Below are 18767 nucleotides of genomic sequence, written 5' to 3' on the forward strand. Positions count from 1 at the left end.
GCACAAAAGGCCCAGCTGTCTGAGAGGTTAGAAATAGCATCTTTTTCACATCCCCCCTCTAGTGTTTCTTAATGTTAACCTCTGCCCCCACATCCAGGCCGTCAGAAAGAAGAGGATGAGCTCTTCTGGTGCCCGTTCCTGGTTCACTCCCCCAGCAAGCTGGCCCCAACACGGGCCTGGCAATGAGGTGGCTGAGCAGGGGGCGGAGACCTGCCGGGAGCTGGCGGAGCAGTCCACCCTTGGACAGGACAGGCGGGGACAGCCCCAGGCCCCCGGCTGAGCTGGCAGGAAGGCCCAGCCTATCCCTCCCTCTGCTCCCTGCGCAGAGGCATCGGCTGCAGGGGGCAGCCTTCCCAAGACGGGTCCCAGGACAGCCCCAGCCCGAGTGCGCTCTCCCCATCACTGTGTGAGCGCGGCGGGGGCGGGGGCGGGGGTGACGGGGACTCGAGCTGGGTTGACAGGGCCCCTCGGCAGGAACACAGAAAAGGTCCTGGCTTTGGAGAGCTGAGCCCCACCCCCCGAGGTCCCGGCTTCCCCTGCACCTGCCTGGCCCCAGGTGGGAATTGAAGCAGCATCCACGAAGCAGCCACAGAGGCTAAGAGACTAATGGGTGCACACAGGCCAGGGCTGCGACACTTGTGACAGGCGGCTCTGGCACGGCCATCAGGAGGGGCCTCTCCAGGGAGCACTCACGGCTGCTCTGCCTCCGAGCTCTGCGAGCGAGCCTTTGGACAAGGCAGGATCCTGGACCCATGGGACCAGGCTGAAGCTTCGGGGGAAGAGGTGGCCCCTCGGGAGGCAGGCAGGTGGCTGCGTGGGGCAGGTCACTCCTGGGCTCGCAGGAGCCCGCAATGGGCTGGGACCGGCGTGCCACTCAGACACCCACCCCTCAGAGGGATCGAGCTGCTTCTCTCTCCCTCCCGTCGCCTTCTAACTGCTGCGTTCGTTCGCTTGTCCGCTGCCTCTGCTTCCTTCCCAGTCCAGACCCTTTCTGAGAAGACACTGCAGGCCCTCCCCTCCCACGGATAGACTGCTGCTTCCCAGAGCCCCCACCCACCCACCTGGCGGCCCGCCGAAGGGCCCTGCTTTCCGGCCTGGGGGAGGCTCCATGTCCCCACTCGCACACTCTCACGGGAGCCAGCAAGGCCCCTGACGACGTGCGTGGCCCAGACGCAGCTGTGGTGCTCTCTGTCCCCCTCACCTCATTTTCTGGAGACCAGATTCAAGCAAGGGGGGAGTCTGACTCTTTCTGTGCACACGCTGCTCTTGGAAAGAACTCTGTTTTCTCCCTGCTTTCAGAAGGAAACCAGACAGACTATAAGCCCTAGCTATTTTCTGCTCCGAGAGTGAATGCAGCTGCGAACAGGATAAACGGTTGGTAGGATCTGAATTCCTCTCCGACTGCACCCGCAGGGCGCTCAGTCCGCTCAGGCACTGAGGGCCAGGGTCCGGCTCCTGCCGACACCTCCGCGAGGCGGCCGTGTGAGAAGGCCCGCCCTGGGTTTGGTGGGCCTGACTCCACTGTCACGCAATCCACACCTCTCTGCGTGCCACGGCCGCAGTAAAATGCCAGGACAGTGGCGGGGAGGGCAGCACGCGCATAACGGAGGGCACAGCTCAAGCCTGCGTCCCCAAGCTAAGGGACCCAGCCCGCTACCCTCTCGGAGCCCCCAGCCCGCTGCCGGGAAAGCCTTTGGGCATCGGGGGACATGGCCGCCTGCCAGGGTGGGCGCTCCCCTAATATTGGGGTCTGGCTTCCAGCAGCAGTGACCGGACTGTCTTGCTGTTTGTCAGACGCAGCCCCGGCCCGCGGGGACCCCAGCTGGCCTGCCCTGTGCTCCCCAAGCTGGGATGCCCAACCTTCCTCTCTAGCAGGAACAGTGGTTCAAACTGTCTCAAGAGTAGTGTGCAATTCTCCCCAACAAAATGAAAACTTTGATTTACTTCAGAAGGAATCCTTTGGTGACGGGCTGTGGGGGAGGAGAGCCGCCTTCACTCACAGTCCTGACGCTTTTTACTGCACGCGCCCGCAGCCTGGAGCCCCCAGCTGGCGGATCCAGCCCCACTCCTCACTGCCTAGAAGACAGACGGACTGACAGACAGCCCGGGGCGCTCCCAGCTGTGCTGGCGGGATCCCTTCTCCATGCCTTGTCAAAGCCAGTCTATTCCAACCACATCTCAGCAGCCAAAACCCGTCCGCCTCCACACAGGGCGGCCCTTCTGCTGTCAGTGTTACAAAGTGAAGCACATCCTTTCCCTTCACCTGCTTTTAACTCGGAGATGCCAGAGGGCTGAGCAGAGTTGGAGCAGGACACAGGGGGTCCCTGAGGGACCCGGGCAGCTCCAGAGGAAACCAGAAGGCATTCCTTTCGTTTGATAAGCGAAGGACACAGTGAAGACATCAGGGCCATGGACGGAACTGTCATTGGCCAAGGACACACCCACCCCTGCCCCAGGCGCAGCCTGTTCTCGAGGTGCAGTAAGACACCTATTCCCCTATCACTTTGTAGAAGGAAGTCATCGGGAAGAAATGAAGAAAATGGAGATTTTTTTTTTCCTGCCCTAAAAATCTCAGGCTAAATCACAACATTTCTTCCCCTGCCCCCAATTTCTTTCTAGTCCCTAAGAAAGTATAAAAGTGTTTGCTTTTGCCCAAAGATACTAAATATCCTAGGATTTCTTCCAAATAATATTTAGCTATAGTTTCTCATTACCTCCTTTCTAAAACTTCTAATACTACCCCTTTTATTCTTCATTAGGATAGATATCGGCGCCATCACCAAGCAATCGTTGTTAAAGTCAGAGCTTAAAAAAAGAGTGAGACTTCTCTGGCAAAAGCCATACATGTAACAAGACCATCTTAGCCCAGTCAGGGGCAATGGATGGAGGTGTAGTATAGCAGCCACTTCGGGAGTTTTTTGGTTTTAACCTGAAGAGGCTGTTGCATTTTCTGGTTATTTATAGCTACCCACATAGCCACAGCATATAAATTCACATTATAAATGTGTTTTCTTTTCCTTTGGGGGAATTTTACAGGATAAAAAAGACTCAGGTGGGGCTCTTAAATAAATTAGCTGTATCTAAATCTTTCATCTCTCCATCTCTCTCTCTCTCTTTCTCTCTCTCTCTCTCTCTCAAGAATGTAATCACTGAAAATTAAAATGTGTGTAACCGGTCCTGGACCTCAGCACCTCAGACACGGAGGGCAGAATGAGCGCCTCCCAGGCACCTTGCAGGGCAGCGCCCAGCACAGCCTTCAACGGGGCCGCAGGGGCTTCCAAAGGTGCCCCCTGAGCCGCGAACAGGGGGCCCCCAGCTTACTTCTCTCCCCTCGCCCAGCCGTTCACACAGGCCACACAGGACTCCCAGGCGGAAACAAACCACACAAAACTATGAAGGCTGTCGTGGACCGAGCTCCCTTTCACACAGACAATCCTACCATCAACGAGAGCCTCTGGGAGCAAAACACAGGGCCTGGAAGATAGACTTCCACCTCCGCTCCCCAACGCCAAGGCCTGAGCTTTCCGAAGGGGCCACCAGGGCCGCTCTGCCAATGCCCCTGGACAGAGAGAGGGTGGGAGGGCAGACCTTCCTCCTGCTCTGAACCACGGGGTCTCGGGGCTTTGAAAGCTCACAAAAGCACTTCTGTGTGGCTTCATTTCCCGTTACTGTCACGCTGCCAGAAACTACAGCAGCAGCAACACAGGGACAGCGTGTAAAAGCCGACAGGGACTCGCCAGCTAAGCACAAGTGCAGGTAGCGCGCACGAGGAGTGCAGACCACGGGAGGGGCTGCGCCTGCAGCAGAGGGCGCGGTCCTCCACAGGGGCAGCCACCGGCTGCCCTCGCGCCTCTCACGCCCCAAGAGCCTCCTCGGTGGCTCCCTCAGAACACTTCCTGACAGGCCTCTAGGAAAAGCCACGGCTCCCCCTGCCAGACACCCCTCCAGCTTCCTCCTGAGAGCCCCAAGGCAGCGCCACCACCCCGGGCTTGGCAGAACTGGCAGGGGCACCCCACCCTGGTTGCATGTCCCATCCAACTTGCAGTTTAAAACCTCTTCCCGGTTTCACTCCCCGTCCCAAAGGAAAATATTTTTTTCTGCTTTCTAGAGCATTCCCAATAAGAACTGATTTTTTAAAAATGATGCTGACCTTTACAGAGATCTAGGAGGCTCCACGGTGTGCTCTTTCAGACAAATGCTCCCTCTCAAAACTGAGGGGCACAGTCCATTTTAAAAGTCAAAGAAAATAGGTAAGACCTTTGCAGTGGTTCCTTCCCAGAATGAATGGCCTTTGTGGGACACAAACCTTCAGAAAAGGCCCCGACTGTCCAGCCCGGGATGCAACGCCCAGAACTCAGCCCCCACAGCCCCCTGTGCCACACACTCAGAAACATAAAGGGGTGAGACACAACTTGAGCAGGCACCCCTTTACTTCACCCATTCCGGAGCCCGCAGTTCCCTCACCTGTTCCTACCGGATTCAGTGTCTGTTGTTTCAGCATTAACACAAACACCATCTTCTCCCCAAAGGAGGCAGTGGGTGCAACGGTAATCTGTGTGCAGAGTAGACAGGGCTGTGACATGCCAGAGCGCCAGGTCATCTCTACCCTGGGCTTTGGGTACAGTCACCGTAAATGTGTGCAGGAGTGAACGAGTGTGTGGGTGTGAGTGTTGCTGTGAATGTGAGCGTGCGCTCTCTCTCCTCCACGCGGGCGCGGGGCCAGAGTCCGACCTGAACCCACGCTTGGTGACAGGCCCGGCCCGCAGCTGCTCTCCAGCAGGGGGTCCTCGGCGCGGCGCGGCTGCCCCTCCCTGGCCCGGCACTCATGCTACCTGCAGCCGCACGCCTCCACCACCATGTCCTCGTACTGCTTGTAGACCACGTTGTTGGCAGCGTCTATGTAGAGGATGCTGATGGGGCTGAGGCGCGCGGGCACGCAGCAGGAGGCCGGCGCCGCCTCGGGCGCCATGGAGTTGAGCAGCGTTTGAATGATGGCGTGGTTGGTGGGCTCGAGGTGCGAGCGCAGCGGGAAGTCACAAACGCCTTCGCAGTGGTACGCCTGGTAGTCCAGCGGAGCGATGATCCAGTCATCCCAGCCCAGCTCCTTAAAGTCCACGTGCAGCGGCTTGCGGCTGCAGCGGCTCCCGGCCCTGCGCCCGTGGCCCCGGCCCGCGCCGCCGCCGCTGCCCTGGGCAGCCCGAGCCCCGGCCAGCGCGGTCCGCCGCCTTCTGCGACCGCCGAGGACAGCAGTCGGCGACCCGGCGTTGGGTCCCGGGTCGGGAGGCTGCTCCGCGGCCAGCGCGGCCCCGAGCGCGCGGGCCTGGGCGCGGATCTCCCGGAAGAGGCTCTCCTTCCTCTGCGTTCGGGAGGAGACTACCAGCAGCGCGCGATCCTCCGCCACCGCGCTGCCTCCGCCCGGAGAGCCGAAGCCCAGCCACCTCAGTGCCAGCGGCCCCCGCGCCGGACCCGCCACTGCGCGCAATAAGAGGCAGAACATGCGGGTGGCGCGCGGCTCCCGTCGGTGGCGCCGGACGGCGTCCGCCACGTCGAACACCTCCCAGCGCGCCGCGTCCAGAGGCTCGGCGGACCGAGAGTGCAGCAGGCTCCGCGCGCGGGCCGCATCAGGGCACGTGGACAGCAGCAGCAGCGGGGGAGGGATCCGGTCGCCAGGTTCAGGCTCTGGGGACTCCCGGCGCAGCACGCGCAGCTCCGCGCCTACCACCTCGTCGGCGTCCGAGAGGCTGGACACGTCGAATAGGAAGCTCTGGCCAGTCTCCGCTGCCGATTCGTCTGCAGAGGAAGAGCAGAGACAGAGAGAGAAAGAGACAAATGAAAACGAAGTCCGCACACCGGGCCGCGGAGCCTCCTAACTGCAAACGGCCCAACCGGGCTGCGAGAGTGAGGCCCGCTGGAGCCGGCCCCCGCCCCCACGTCCCGGCCCCAGCCGGACAGCTGCCCCGCTGATCCAGCGGGAAGGAAGCCTTCGCCCCGACCATCGGTACTGTGCTTTGGTTCATCGAGTGAAAAGTCCCTCCACGGCTACGACCCAGGCACAGACACTTACTGCTGAGCTGCGGCGCTAGGAGCGCACCCCCGCAGCCGTCTCAGCCTTGAAGCCACTACAGTTCCGCTGCCTGCCCGGGAGCCACGGACGCGCGCGGACTTTGTCGGAGGCCAGACTTTGGGCTGCTGGCACACCAGGCGGCCCGTGGGCCCATCGGTAGTCGTGCGCCTTTTCAAGGCCCGGAGTCCAGGCCGACAGTTTGACCGTGTCCCGCGCGATCCGGGGCTGCTCGTTATCGCCCTGCCAGGCCCCCAGGAGAGCCGCAGAGTCCCGGATGTACAAAACGGAAAGTTTTTGTTCCCAAAACCCTGCTCCACACTCCCCCAGCCCAGCCTGAATATTCCGGCCGGCCCATGCAGGCTGGGACCCTGCGGTTCGCCCAGAAGGGGACGCGGCAGCAAGGACCCAGAGACCCTCTAAGTGCGCCCAATTTCCTCGCTTTGCCCAAGGGGAATTGAGCCCCAGATAAGGGGCCCGGCTCAGCTCCAAGTCTCAAAGCGATGAGCGCTGCTGGTCGCGATCGGGAACTCGGCCTTCAGCTTCTCCCAGTGCTTCCCGGACCTCCAACGGAGGGGAAAAGGCGGCGAAGGAGGGCAAGGGCCCTTCCCGGAAGGGTGTGGGGCAGCGAGGCTGCCTGGCTGCGGCGAGGGCAGTGGGCCGAATTAGGTGTCTCCTCCAGAACCTGCCAGCCCCTTCGCTGGCTTATCCTTTCCCTCCGCTATGACTTATGTCGGGTTTTGGGATTTTATTTCTGGTCGGAGGCACTTTTTTTCTTTTGAGGCCCAGAAAAAGAAAAAAGAAAAAAGAGTTGAAATTCCACCAAACAGCAGATAAGGAGCTCTCTTTGAAGAGGGTCATATGGTTTCGTTTTGCCCCAAACACAGAGACCGTGCAGACTCCCCCCTCCACCAGGGGAGATTGGCTCACCAACGACGGACGCCAGGCCCTGGGCTCTGGAGGTCCAAAGTCTCGGCGCTGTGGGCAGCCTCCGGGGACCTCAAGCAGCTCTGCTGCAAGTTGGGGCTCAGGATGGAGAGGGAGGCAGGACAGGCGATGGGCAAATGCTCCTCCCTGCCGCGCACACACAGCGCACTGCTCCCCACCCCCCACCCCCCACGCCCGGAGCTCACCTGCTGGAGCACATTCTCTGAGGTGCCCTGCAGCCTCTCCCTGCTTCAAGGGGCTGCCACTGCCTCCCCTCCCTCCAAAAGGAAGAAGGATAGGCAGCCTTAGCAGCCTCGCCAGCCAAGCTGGCGCCCAAGGAACGGATTTAGCCCAGGCTGAGGCTTTGGTGGGCCTAACCCAACCAAAGAAAGTGGGTGCCTCAGCCAACCTAGGGCCCCGCACACCCCAGCTCCCCCACGCCAGGGCTCCGGCTTCCTAAGGGCATCCAGTCCAGGGAGCACGCCAGGCCCTAAAAGGATGCTTGAAAGTTCCCACTGGACTATAGGGCCATTGGTCCCAGGATGGCCCTGCGTGTGTTGGGGCGGGTGGGCGATTTGGTCACTGCTCCCGGCCGAGCCCATCTGCCCCTGCACTTGCTTTCCAGCCCCGCTTCGCTTCCTTTCTCTCCTGCCTTCCCTGCTGCGTCTCTGGCTGTTTAGAATTAAGGCCGAAATTACTTAAATCTCCCCTATCTGTCTGCTTTAATGACATCAATAGAGATTAATAAAATCCAGATGACACAGCAATCACCACGGCCTCACCCTCGGCGTCCTACCTTCGGAGGGCCCGGGCCAGAGTGAGGTGGGGCGCTTGGCCCAGGACAGGCCTGCACTCGTGCGCCCGGCGCTGGCTCTCCTTTCCTCCCCACACGCCCCGAGTCCCCGACTTCCGCTGGCCGTGGGGCCGGCGCAGGCACCCACAGCTGCACACCTGCGCCCCGACGCAGCCTGCTGAGAAGGGCCCTCTTCGTACCTGGTGATGCTACGAGCCTCTCTGGGGCCCCTCGCTTTAGTCTGATGCCTGCCTCTGTCTCGCCTACCCCTGAGTTACCTCCAATTCGTGCAGCCCCCAGGAGACTGGAGGCCGCCGAGGTTGCTGCGCCGAAGCAGTCTCACTACCGCTACCACTACGCAGCCTCTCTCGGCCAGGCTCCCCCCACACCCCGCCCCGCCACCCTCTCACCCCCCGCCGCCTCCTGCTTCTCCGGGTCTCCAGCTCAGGCTGCCTCCTCGAAGGGACCTGCTGGCCGCAGGGCCAGGGCAACCCCGAAGAGGGACCAACTCAGCCCTCTAGGGCCCGGCTCTCGCCACAGTCCGGACGCAGTAGGTTCGGGCGCGTGGGCCTCGGCGAAGTTTCTTTCTACCACCTGAGGCTGAGCCAGGGGCCGCACCCCGAGGGGAATGGAGCAGGGGCACGGCTCTGGCGGCGGCCTCCGCCTAGGACCGGACCGCGCAGGATGCACGGGCGCCGTAGAGGCCAGAGTACCTTGGGTCGCCTGGTCTGCGAAGCCGGTGATTGTGTCCGCGCGGCCGTGGCGTCCAGAGCCCGAGGTGGAGGCGGCGGCTGCCCCAGCCGGAGCCCTCCCGGCCAGGCTTCGGTAAAGCGACATCATGAACTGGTGCGGCACCACCGATCCGTTCCTGAAGCCAGAGCCGGTGGCGCGGCGCGAGGCGCGGGCCGCGGCGGCCGGGACAGCGGAGGCGCCCGCTGCCGCGGCGACGGTCCGCCCGCCGCTGCCGCCGCCGCCGCCGCCGCCGCCGCCCCCCGGACTCCCGGCCGGCCCTGCCCCCGCTGCCCGCAGCACCGCTGCTGCTTCGAGCCCGTCGCGGGGGCGGCAGGCGCTCAGCAGCCACAGGCACAGCGCGGCGGCCGCGCTCAGGTCCATGGGCTCCGTGGGCCGGGCGGGCGGGCGGGCGGCGCGGGCTCCGTGGCTCCGGGAAGTCCCCCGGCGCCTTTTGAACATAGTGTTTAATAATGGGGGAAGTGTGTGCAGCAAGCAGCGGCCCCCCCCTCCTCTCCCACCCCACCCCACCCCACCCCCGCCCAGCGCCCGGAGCAGCGCCCCCTGCTGAACACTTCAGTGGCAGCGCCGCGCCCCCTACACCCGCCCGCGCGGAGGCTGGGGCAGGAGTTCCCCCACCCCCGCTCCGGACCGCGGCGCCCCTGCTCTGGGCCAGCGAGTGATACCCGCCCGGGGCTCCCGCACAAAACGAGGCCCCGCCTCCCTCACCCCCCCACCCCCCACCACTTGGCGACCCCCTCCCTCTCCGCCCACGGTGTGCCCGAGCCAAACGCGCCCTCCGGATTCGGAGACTCCGGAGAATCTCGCATCCTCGCCACCGCCCAGCTCCTTCCCCTCTCTCCCGCAGAGAAGCACCCGCCCTCCCGCTCCTGTTCTTCGAGGGCCCCAGACGGCAGAGGTGGGGCGGCGGGACGGCTTGGCCCCGCGCGTCGGTGCCGCGAACGGGTGGCCAACGCGCAGTGAGAGGCCACCGGGGCGCTCGGAGGCCACCAGGGTGCGCAGAGTTGCCCGAAAGCGCGCTTCCGATAACCAGTTCGGCTGCTCCCCACCCTGCAAGAGCCCCCCCGCCCAAAGATCGGAGCAGGCTGCCGGAACAGGGAAGGGGACCCGTAGGGAAGAGCGAGCGACTGGAAGGGCAGGCCGGAGACAGATGGACATGGACCGACACACGGAGAGCAAAGGTTTGGGCGCGGAACGTGCGCTTAGGCGGAAGCCGAGATCTTAAAGGAGCACAGAAATCACGAAGGCAGCGCTGCGGTGGTAAGAGGACTCCCGCGCGGGAGCGGCGCCCGAAGTTCATTCGATGACAGTGATGACCTTCTGCCAGCCTTCTAGGGGCCAGGCTAACGGAAACGGGCTACCGGGTCCATGTGGAACAGCCAGAAGCCGGGAGGGCGGGCAGCGAAAAGCCCGGGGCGGGGTGCGAGCTCTGAACCTCTTTCTCCGGCCGCGGTTATCGCGCGGGGCCGGCTGTCGGTGGAGGGGGCGCCCCGGAGCGCACTCTCGCGGGCGGGCGGCGGCGCGCCTGTGTCCGGAGCCGGCAGGGGCAGGTTCTCGAGGCCGCATCTCAGGGGCAGGAGCAGGGAAGGGTTATCGTAGGCGGACGCTGGCTCAGCTCTACCGGCAGCCGGGATACCCCCTGAGTGCGGGAACGTCCAGCAGAGTGACAAGCCGCTCTGAGCTAGATGGAGGGGCTGAGCCAAGAGGACCCCCGAAGCAGGGCGTGCACGTCCTTTTTCTTTTAAAACTGCATTTGCTACTGAACTCCAAATCTAGACGGGGGCGATGCATCGCAGTCACTTTGAGTGGGAAGCAGCATCAAGGTGACGTCACAGGATCCAAAGCCGCAGGAGTTGTGCCTCTCCCCGGGGTGCGCCGCGCTCGGACCCACGGAGGACACGCGGCTCTGAAGCTCCCGGGCAACTGCGGCCCAAGCTCCCGAGTTTCGCTGCATGGGCTGCTCCCTCCCAAGCAAACTCCTCGCCATCCTTCGTGGCTGTGGCTGACGAGGCCACTGAGAAACAGGGACGCGCAGGGGGCGGGGTTGGGAACAGGAGAGGCCTGGTGAGGGGTCACTCTTCGAGCACCCCGGGCCGATCGGGTGGGTGGAGAAGAAAGGCCCGAAATGAGCTTGGGAAGGTCTGGGCAGCAACGGTGGTACGGGACTGGAATGACCAGGGCCCTGTCTGTGGGACTGGGTTAGAGGGCAGGCGACCAGGCCACGCCACAGATTTGGCCAGCACAGAGTCACCATCCACTGGTCAGGCTCACCAAAGCTCAGCGTGGGGCTTCCTCCTGGGGGCCACGGGTAGCTTTTGGTAGGTGGGCCAGGTAGGAGGGAGACCTGAAAGTTGGGCTCCACCTGCCGCTAAGCATATTTTGAAGGGAAATTCCTCTGGCCTCAGGGTTGCCCCAGTGGTCACTGGGCAGTTGCTGATGGGGCCCAGAGGCAGATGCAGGAAGTTCAGAGGAGGCCGGGAGAAAACTGGGGGCTGGAGTTCCAACTTCGCTCTGCGTCAGTCTAACGACCACCCCCAATGTCCAGAACTCCAGGCTCCAACTGTCCAGGGGAGAGGAGGTGAGTCTGGCTCCAACAGGGGAGGAGGGGAAACACAGCCTGAAGGGGGCTGTTTCTTACTGGGGTCGGGGAGGGTGGTCCCCACATTCTCTCCCCAGGTCCTTACCTTGGAGAACACTTTGATGATCATCCGTCCCCTCCAGAAGCTGCTCGCTGAGATTTTGGCCTTTGATTCAGGTCACAGAATTCCAGGAACTGAAGGAAGCTTTTGGGCTACCTAGGCCAGCTTTCCATGCCATGCCTGAGCTACAGCAAACCGCACCCCGGGCAGCGCTTGCACACTCACAGAGACGGGGGCTCCCCACCCCAGGCAGCCTCCTAACAGCTCTGACGGCGCCAATGTTTTTCGTACCCGAACCAGGACAGCCACCGCCTCTCCCCAAGGCAGCTCTGCGGCGGGAGTTTACATGCCACCTGGGAACATAAGTCTGGCACACTGCAAGAATGCCACTTAGGAAGCTAGTCTTGAGTTCTGCCAACGACAGTCACCTTGCAGTGACCCTCAGCCACCAGCTGAGGGGCAGCCTACTCAGCTTCAAGCAGGCATCTCCTGCCACATCCGGACACCAGCCCTTCCTGCGTAATGACATGAGCATAGAGAGGTCCCTTAGAGGTGGCCTGCATTTGTCCATATGAGGAATCCAAGTCCCCAAGGAGGGGTAGTGATCAGCTTCCTGTCACTTGGCCTCACAGCCAGCTGATGAGGGGCTCCCTCTGTGGTCCTCTGCCTTCGATCTCCAGGTCTTCCTTGGGCACCCAGCAGGTGAGGAGCAATGAGGGCTCACCCCTGCCCTGTCCGCTCTAGGGGGTTCTGTGTCCCTGCAGAAAAACACTGTTTTGTAAGACAGAACAGATGCCCCCTGGCTGCGACTGCCTGATGCTCCTGGGAGTCAAGAGACCAGAATTCCAATCCTGCCCCTCACCTGGGGCTGCAAGTCCCTCGTCCCTTCCTGGCTTTTGATCCCAGGTGCACAGTGAAGCTGCCAATCAAATGTCCACTGAGGGTGCACCTGTGAGAGGTGGAGGACATGAGGGCGTGGGGCCGCTGCAAGGGACCCAGCCAGGAAGTGCCCTCTGACTTCCTCTGACCAGGAAGTGCCCACCCTGGTGCCTTCTGGCCTTTGTGACTCAAAGCTGGAGAGAGGGTGAGCCTGGGGCTCTGTCCTGCACCCCTGGGAGGTCAGAAGAGGGAAAACGGTGGGGACACCTGCAGAGACAGATGCCTGCTGGCCCTCACTGCATCTGGGGGTGCTCATTTCCACTCAGCCAGAGAGGTGCTGCAAACATCTCTCCCAGAAAGGCCTGGATGAGCTGCCTGGGCCGCAGGTGTGGGAAAATGCCAGCAGCGCTCTGGCTCGACTTCCTGTCCGATGCTCAGGCTGGGCTTCCCTGGGATCCGAGGAATTTCCTATGCTCAACCCAGGGCTGGCCTGCCCCAGGTTACCCTGGGCAACAGCTCTGGCATCCACACCCAGTGGGCAGCAGCCCAGCTCCAGGGCACTGGGATGACCTGTTACCGGGCTCTGGGTCTTTGCATTGGGGAGGGGAGTGGACAGTAAAGGGAGCAGGGTGGGTTCTTTCCCAGAAGTTCCACAGGGGTCCTCTCCCGAGCCCTTCCTTTTGGGACAAATGCAGCGGGCTGGCAGACACTGCCATCTGCTGGTTACTGCTTGTAACAGTTGTAACACTAGGCGGCTCAATCCCAGCCTGCCGGGATTTACAAAGACCCCATGGGAATTTAAAGATCCCGTCTTTAAATTCCTGCCTCCCAGGGTGTGCAGAAGACTTTAAAATAGGCTAAGTCCGTACCACAACGACTGGCTCAACAAATGGTGGCTTTTATTGCTTTTTGGATAAGTCCCAGTTTAACCAGTTGGAAGACTAGTGTATCTAACCTGCCCATCCAGTCTCTTCTGTATGGTCACTGTCTTTGAGGCATGTCCCCTCACTTGACGTGTCCACTGTGCACATCCGTAGCCTGAATATTCTAGAATTATGTCTCCATTACATTTTCTTGGAGACCTTTGTTGACTCAAGATTTTTTTTAAACTCTCTTTTGTAATAAAAACTAATAACTCTTCACATAGCCCAGCACCAGACAGGAGCATCCCAGAGGGCCTGGGTCATTGGGTTTGGTGGCTGCCCCCGGCCTTCTGGCCCACATGGCAAAGGCCTCCGTGAGATTTGTCTGCAAGAGGCAGTAGCTGAGGCTGCTCTGCAAAGCATGAGGGTATCCATAAAGCTGGGGACTCTGCCCTAAGCCATGGGAACCCCCGAGGGTGCCCCACTTTCCTAGGAAGCTGATCCACCTCTGCATATTGTGCTAAGTTAGGGCACTGCCCCAGCTGGGTTCTGCCTCCCTGATTCCTCCCTCGCTTGGATGAGTTGGAGGGCTCTAATCAAAAGGCCCACCCTTCTGGTTGGGGCACACACCAGAACGAATTCATAAACACCATGGTGACAGAATCAGAATCCAAAAGGCCACCAGCAAATCACTGCAAATAAAAAGCAGTGAGATATTGTTTTTCTTTACCTCTCAGGTTCATAAAACCAAAGAAGATAAAATGCATTATTGGTCAGAGGATGGACAAATGGCTCTTCTATATATCCTCGGCAGGAGTGTAAGTTCATGGAGGTTTTCCAAGAGCAATGTGACAACATCAGCAGTTTAAAGAAGGAAATCCTTTGACTCCCCGTTTTCACTTAGAGAAATTTAATTTCTTATTGGTATCCTCACACAAGTGAAGATACATCCACAAGGGTTGTAAAAATGGAGATAATCGTGACAACTGGAAGTTATCAAAATGACATTTAATAGGGTACTGACAAAACAAATTACGACGCACCCTCACGTGGGTTGCTTTTTCCCAAGTAAAAGGTCGGATTAGATTTGGTGCATGGCACAGTAGGAGGCACAAAATACACGGTGCCGGGGGGCGGGGGGGAGGAGTAAAGGGAGGGGAAGGGCAGCCTCAGCCACTCACACAAAGGTCAAGCCACGCAGGTGGGTGTGTGTCCAGCGTCACAGTGTCTACGTGTCTGCCACTGTCCTTCCACCCGTGATCTGTGTCCCAGCCCCCTTATCTCCTCAGGGGCCCCTCGCTCTTCTTTCTGCTCTCACTAAACACAGATTCCCATTTTTACATCATAAAACAATCAGCCGCCTTGGAGAGCTTCATTATCAGATATCAACATGCGTGGATTCCCAGGCAGCATACCCGCAGAACTGACAGGGGAAGACAACCGGACAGAAAGTCCAGAAGCCAATAGCAATGTCTGGAAATACAGAGACTATAATCATGGTGACAATTCCAGTGGAGGGAAGGATGAGTTGTGCAATACATTTACCGGTGAACGGCACTGGATACTTGACTAAGTATTTAGGGCCCAAACAATGACCCTATGACATAAACCACAATTAACTCCTAGTAAATCAAATAATTTATTGTGGAAAATATATCTGGAGGAAATATATAAATATTTAGTCTGGGGTAAGGAATACTTTTCTAAGTATAATTTCATTGTAAAAGCCACCAAGTGAAATGCCGATGGTTGGAACGACATACAAGTCTTACAACATGCATGTAAAAAACTGTAAAAACAGAATTGACCTTCACCAAATGATCCCACTTAACCCCACTCATCTTGGGGGACGTTGGCATTGCATGCCCTCTGGTGCGACCACCAATGTAGCCCTCCTGCCAAATACTGACTTGCATCTGATGAGGAAGAATTAGACAAATCCCACCTGGGAGTGGCCTGCACCACAGGCTGGACTCCTCAAAGACAGCAGTGTCGCAGAAGGTGAGACAGCTTGGGGCTGTTAGAAGAAAGGAGCGCTGAGCATCACTAGAGGCCAGGGACAAGGCAGGGGCAACGTCAGCACATGGAATGGCCAGAGCTCATCTCAGGTGCCCTGCGCACTGGGCTCTCTCTAACTGGCTGCACTGGCCCTGAGGCCCGGTGACCTCTCGGGGAGACTGAGGCCCCACAGGATCCTCCCAGGACAGTGGGCGGGGACTGCGAGATCTTCAGCAATGTGGTTTGCGTTACCGCAGCTTCAGCCAAGGAAGGGGCGCCCTGAGTCAGGCAGGAGGCAGAAAATATCAGATTTAGATCCCGCATTCCATGCATTGTGTGCAATTATCCACCAGAGCCACACAGGGGCACACAGGGTCCACCGCGCAGAAGCGGGACTGCTCTCGGGGATGGGCCACTGCCACGGGGAGCCTTCGCATTCTTGGCAGGCATGCGGGGTGTGTCAAGTCCCGTGGGGTGTGTGCTGGGGAGCCCTGGGGCCAGGGAGGCTCATCTGCCTGCAGGGCGCTGTTGACTGCAGCCACCATGGGGGGTCCTCTTCTTTGCAGCCCCCTCCCACCTGCGCTGCCCCTGGAACAGAAGCGATTCCCTAGCCCTCCTGGGCCACCTCCTGCACAGACTCTCACGGGGGTGGGGGGCGAGCCCCACATCAAGGTCCCCATCCCAGGTCTGCCTTCTGAGGGCCAGCGTCGCAGATCCACTCACCGCAAACACCACATGTCCAAAACGGAGCTCAGCGCCCCACCAGAGCTGTGCCCCTGCTCCCTGTGTCCTGCTCCCAGAGAATGCTCCCTCCACCCTCCACTCCCAGGGGCCAAACTTTTTAGTCACAGTGTCTTTTCTCCCACCCGCTGCCCCTGCCCACGGTCTCTTGATCCCAGGTCTTGCTCAAGTCCATCTCACGGGTCTCCCTCCCCTGGGCCCAAACCTCGGCCTGGCCCCCGCTCAGGAGACCATTCCCTCCAATCTGGGTTGTTCTGACGTTCTGCCCACCTTCTTACCTCCAGCATCACATGTTCCAGGCCACGGTCCACAGCGTCACTGACCGGGCCACTCCTAGGTCTGCAACCCTGCAATGACCTCAAGTCGGCCTCAGGGTCAGCCGGAAGCTCTTGACCTGGTGCACACAGCTCTCTGCCCCCCTCCTTCCTGCCTGTCCCTTCCCCTTGTTCCCTGATTTCTATGTCCTTTCTGGTGGCCAGGCTTCATACATGACATTGCTTGCACTCTGTCCTATTCTTTCTTATTTCTTCAGGTTTACCTTGGACTTGTGCCCCTCAGAAAGGCTTCTGTGACCCCCACCCCACGGCAAGGATCAGGGCAAAGCAGCTCAGTGACGTCATGACTGTGCCTCACTCACCGTGTGTTCTTAGTGCCTTTTGTGAGCGAGTGTGCACGGGCTGCCGCTCCACAGGCGGGCCCTCCCCAGGCGCTGCACTGAGTCAGGCTCTGGACCCTGAGGCTCACACTCTTTCCACCCTCCTCTGAAGTGGGGCTCGGGGCTCGTCAATTTCAACAAGCCCCACCCCGCGGAGGGGCGGCGGAGGGGGGGCAGCGGGGGGAGGGGTGCTTCAGACAGCGGGGCTGGGGGCGGCAGGGCAGGCAGAGCAGGCTGCACCCTGGGCCTCCTGCAGAACTTTTATTCATGTACTCATCCTTCCGTTCATTACTGCTCATCTTCTCTACAAACAAATTTGAAGCAAATCCAATAAAGAATATCAATGAGCCCTGGCTGGTGTGGCTCAGTGGACTGAGTGCCGGCCTGCGAATCGAAAGGTCACTGCTTCGATTCCCAGTCAGGGCACACGCCTAGGTCAGGTCCCCAGCCCAGGGCCTGCGAGAGGCAACCGACTGATGTAGCTCTAGCACATCTGTTTCTCTCCCTCCCTTCCCCTCTACAAATAAATAAATAAAATCTTTTTTAAAAAAACAATGTATCTATTTATTCAATAGATACATTGGGAAAGGATTTCTTTTTTACAACTCTTTACTCTAGGACCTCATCCCAAAAATCTGACTCAGATGCGGTAATTCCCGATGCTCGTGTTGATGGCTCGGGGAAGTTCGCGAGACACTCTGCGGCCCCTCCCCCAGGAAACGTGGCGGGCGTTGCCCATCGCGTATTCCGAAGCCACCACACTCCGCTTCTGCTGCTCTTCCTCCCTGGGGCTCTCCCTGGAAGGGGACAGACAGGGGCAGCGGACTTGCGTGTTTCTCCTGGCCCCATTTCCAGGCCCAGCTTTGCTTTTCCTGGGCCGTGTGGGCGGGTGACGTACCTTCGGCTTCCCACCCCTCGCAGGGGTGAGTGTCCTATGGGAAGGTCTGTTATGTCCTGCAGGCCTCTGCCTCTAAGCCCCTACCGAGGTAAGCTGGCCCGTGGGCCTCACTGCCGCGACCCAGCTGTGGTTCCAAAGGCAGCCGCCAGCGGCAGGCCAGGCACAGCGAGTGGGCAGACAGGAGGAGGGAGCCAAAACTCTGAACAAGGAGCAGGAAAGGGGGGTTGGAGGCAGCAGGTCCCTCGGCTAGCTCAGCAAGCACAGGCTGGAGCGTCCTTTCATGGAGAAGCTTCAGAGCCTCCCCAGGCCTGGACTCAGCTCAGCAGATATGGATGGACGGACGGACGGACGGATGAAGAGGAAAGCCATGAAAGAGGGAAGAGAGTAGTTTTGTGATGGAGTCCAACTAGCAGAAGAAACCAAGCAGAGTCCTGTCTATTTAGTCACTAAACAGTCGAGCAACACAAACATTCACACTGATTAAGGGTCACTTTGTGCCAGGCCCTGGGCTAAGCATTTTACAGGTGGCTACAAAGAGGTGGGATGTGCGTTCATCAAGCTCCAGGGTGGTGTGGTGCGGGAAGGAAGCTGGTGTTTTGGGAAAATGAAGTCAAGCAGAAGCCCTACCTCCTCTTCCTGGAGGGTGGGGAGCCGCTTGGGGAGGGGGTGTCCTTAGGAAGAGAGGTCTGGAGTGGGGTGAGCGGGGGCGGGGCACCTGGGGAGCGGGGACCACTCACTGCAGGGAGCATGTGAGCGGCTCTGTGAGAGGGAAGCTGCCGGGGGCGGGGGGGGCGGGGCAGGGCGGGGGGACAGGCTCTCTCCTTGACCAAACTTGAGACTCCTGAGCCCTCTTCTCCAGTAGATCTTGACCTTGACCTTCCCCCCTCCTCCCCTTTGGCTTGCCTGGCCCAGTCTTAGCAAGAATGCTGCTGAATCAGCTTAGAAAGTATCCCCCGCCCACCCCCCCACCCCCCACCCCCGCTCTGGCTATCTGATCACCCTGGATACCCAGTCACGGTCCTCCTTCCCCACCTTGGACATCTGGGTCCTTAGCCTGCCTTCAGCAAGATTCCTGCTAAGTCCCTTTAGCAAGACCCCCCCCGCCGCTATCTCCCCCAGTAACTTTCCATCACTGACCCTCACGCTGCTCCTCGGCTGTAAATCCCCACTTGTCCTTGCTGTGTTCAGGGTTGAACCTTATCTCACCCCTACTGCAACAGTCCTGAATAAAATCTTCCTCACCTTTTTAACAAGTGTCAAAATAACATTTTTTTACAGCGGGGGGTGTGGGGGGGGGCAGTTGTCAGAGCTTTTGTTAGGAATGTCCTGTTAGCCTCTTTCAGAAAAGCCACAGAGAGGCCTCTGGGGTCAGGTTGTTGTTTCTTCAGCTGACCCCCCCCCCCCCCCCCGACAATGGAGTCTAGTTTATCTTGTCGCTGAGTTATATGTTACCTCATTTGACCCTTCTAACGTCCCTCTGAGCATCCCTAGGGCCATGAGCACTGGTTGCAATATTTCCCCATGAGTCTCTCCAAGGTGGGGAGACTAAATAATTTATCCTTT

General features: G+C 59.7%; 1 protein-coding gene across 1 annotated transcript; it reads right to left on the reverse strand.

The window, feature by feature from the left end:
* Positions 1-4828: 4828 nt before the first annotated feature.
* GDF7 (growth differentiation factor 7) lies at positions 4829-8972 on the reverse strand. The gene is made up of 2 exons (XM_054566421.1): positions 8495-8972; positions 4829-5790 (listed from the first exon to the last, which is right to left on the reverse strand). Exons 1-2 carry the CDS (start codon positions 8970-8972, stop codon positions 4829-4831), a joined length of 1440 nt encoding a protein of 479 aa, XP_054422396.1.
* Positions 8973-18767: the final 9795 nt, after the last annotated feature.

Source organism: Pteronotus mesoamericanus, unplaced genomic scaffold (assembly GCF_021234165.1).
Source record: "Pteronotus mesoamericanus isolate MK-2021 breed Mesoamerican mustached bat unplaced genomic scaffold, CSHL_Meso_final contig_101, whole genome shotgun sequence".
In the NCBI taxonomy this organism is placed as follows: Eukaryota; Metazoa; Chordata; class Mammalia; order Chiroptera; family Mormoopidae; genus Pteronotus; species Pteronotus mesoamericanus.

Bases quoted from the DNA above. Each gene is read 5' to 3' on its own strand.
- GDF7 (XM_054566421.1), bottom strand. From the start codon at position 8,972: ATGTTCAAAAGGCGCCGGGGGACTTCCCGGAGCCACGGAGCCCGCGCC. The intron at 5,791-8,494 runs GTACTCTGGCCT...CTTCCTCTGCAG, and splicing joins CGCAGACCAGGCGACCCAAG to ACGAATCGGCAGCGGAGACT.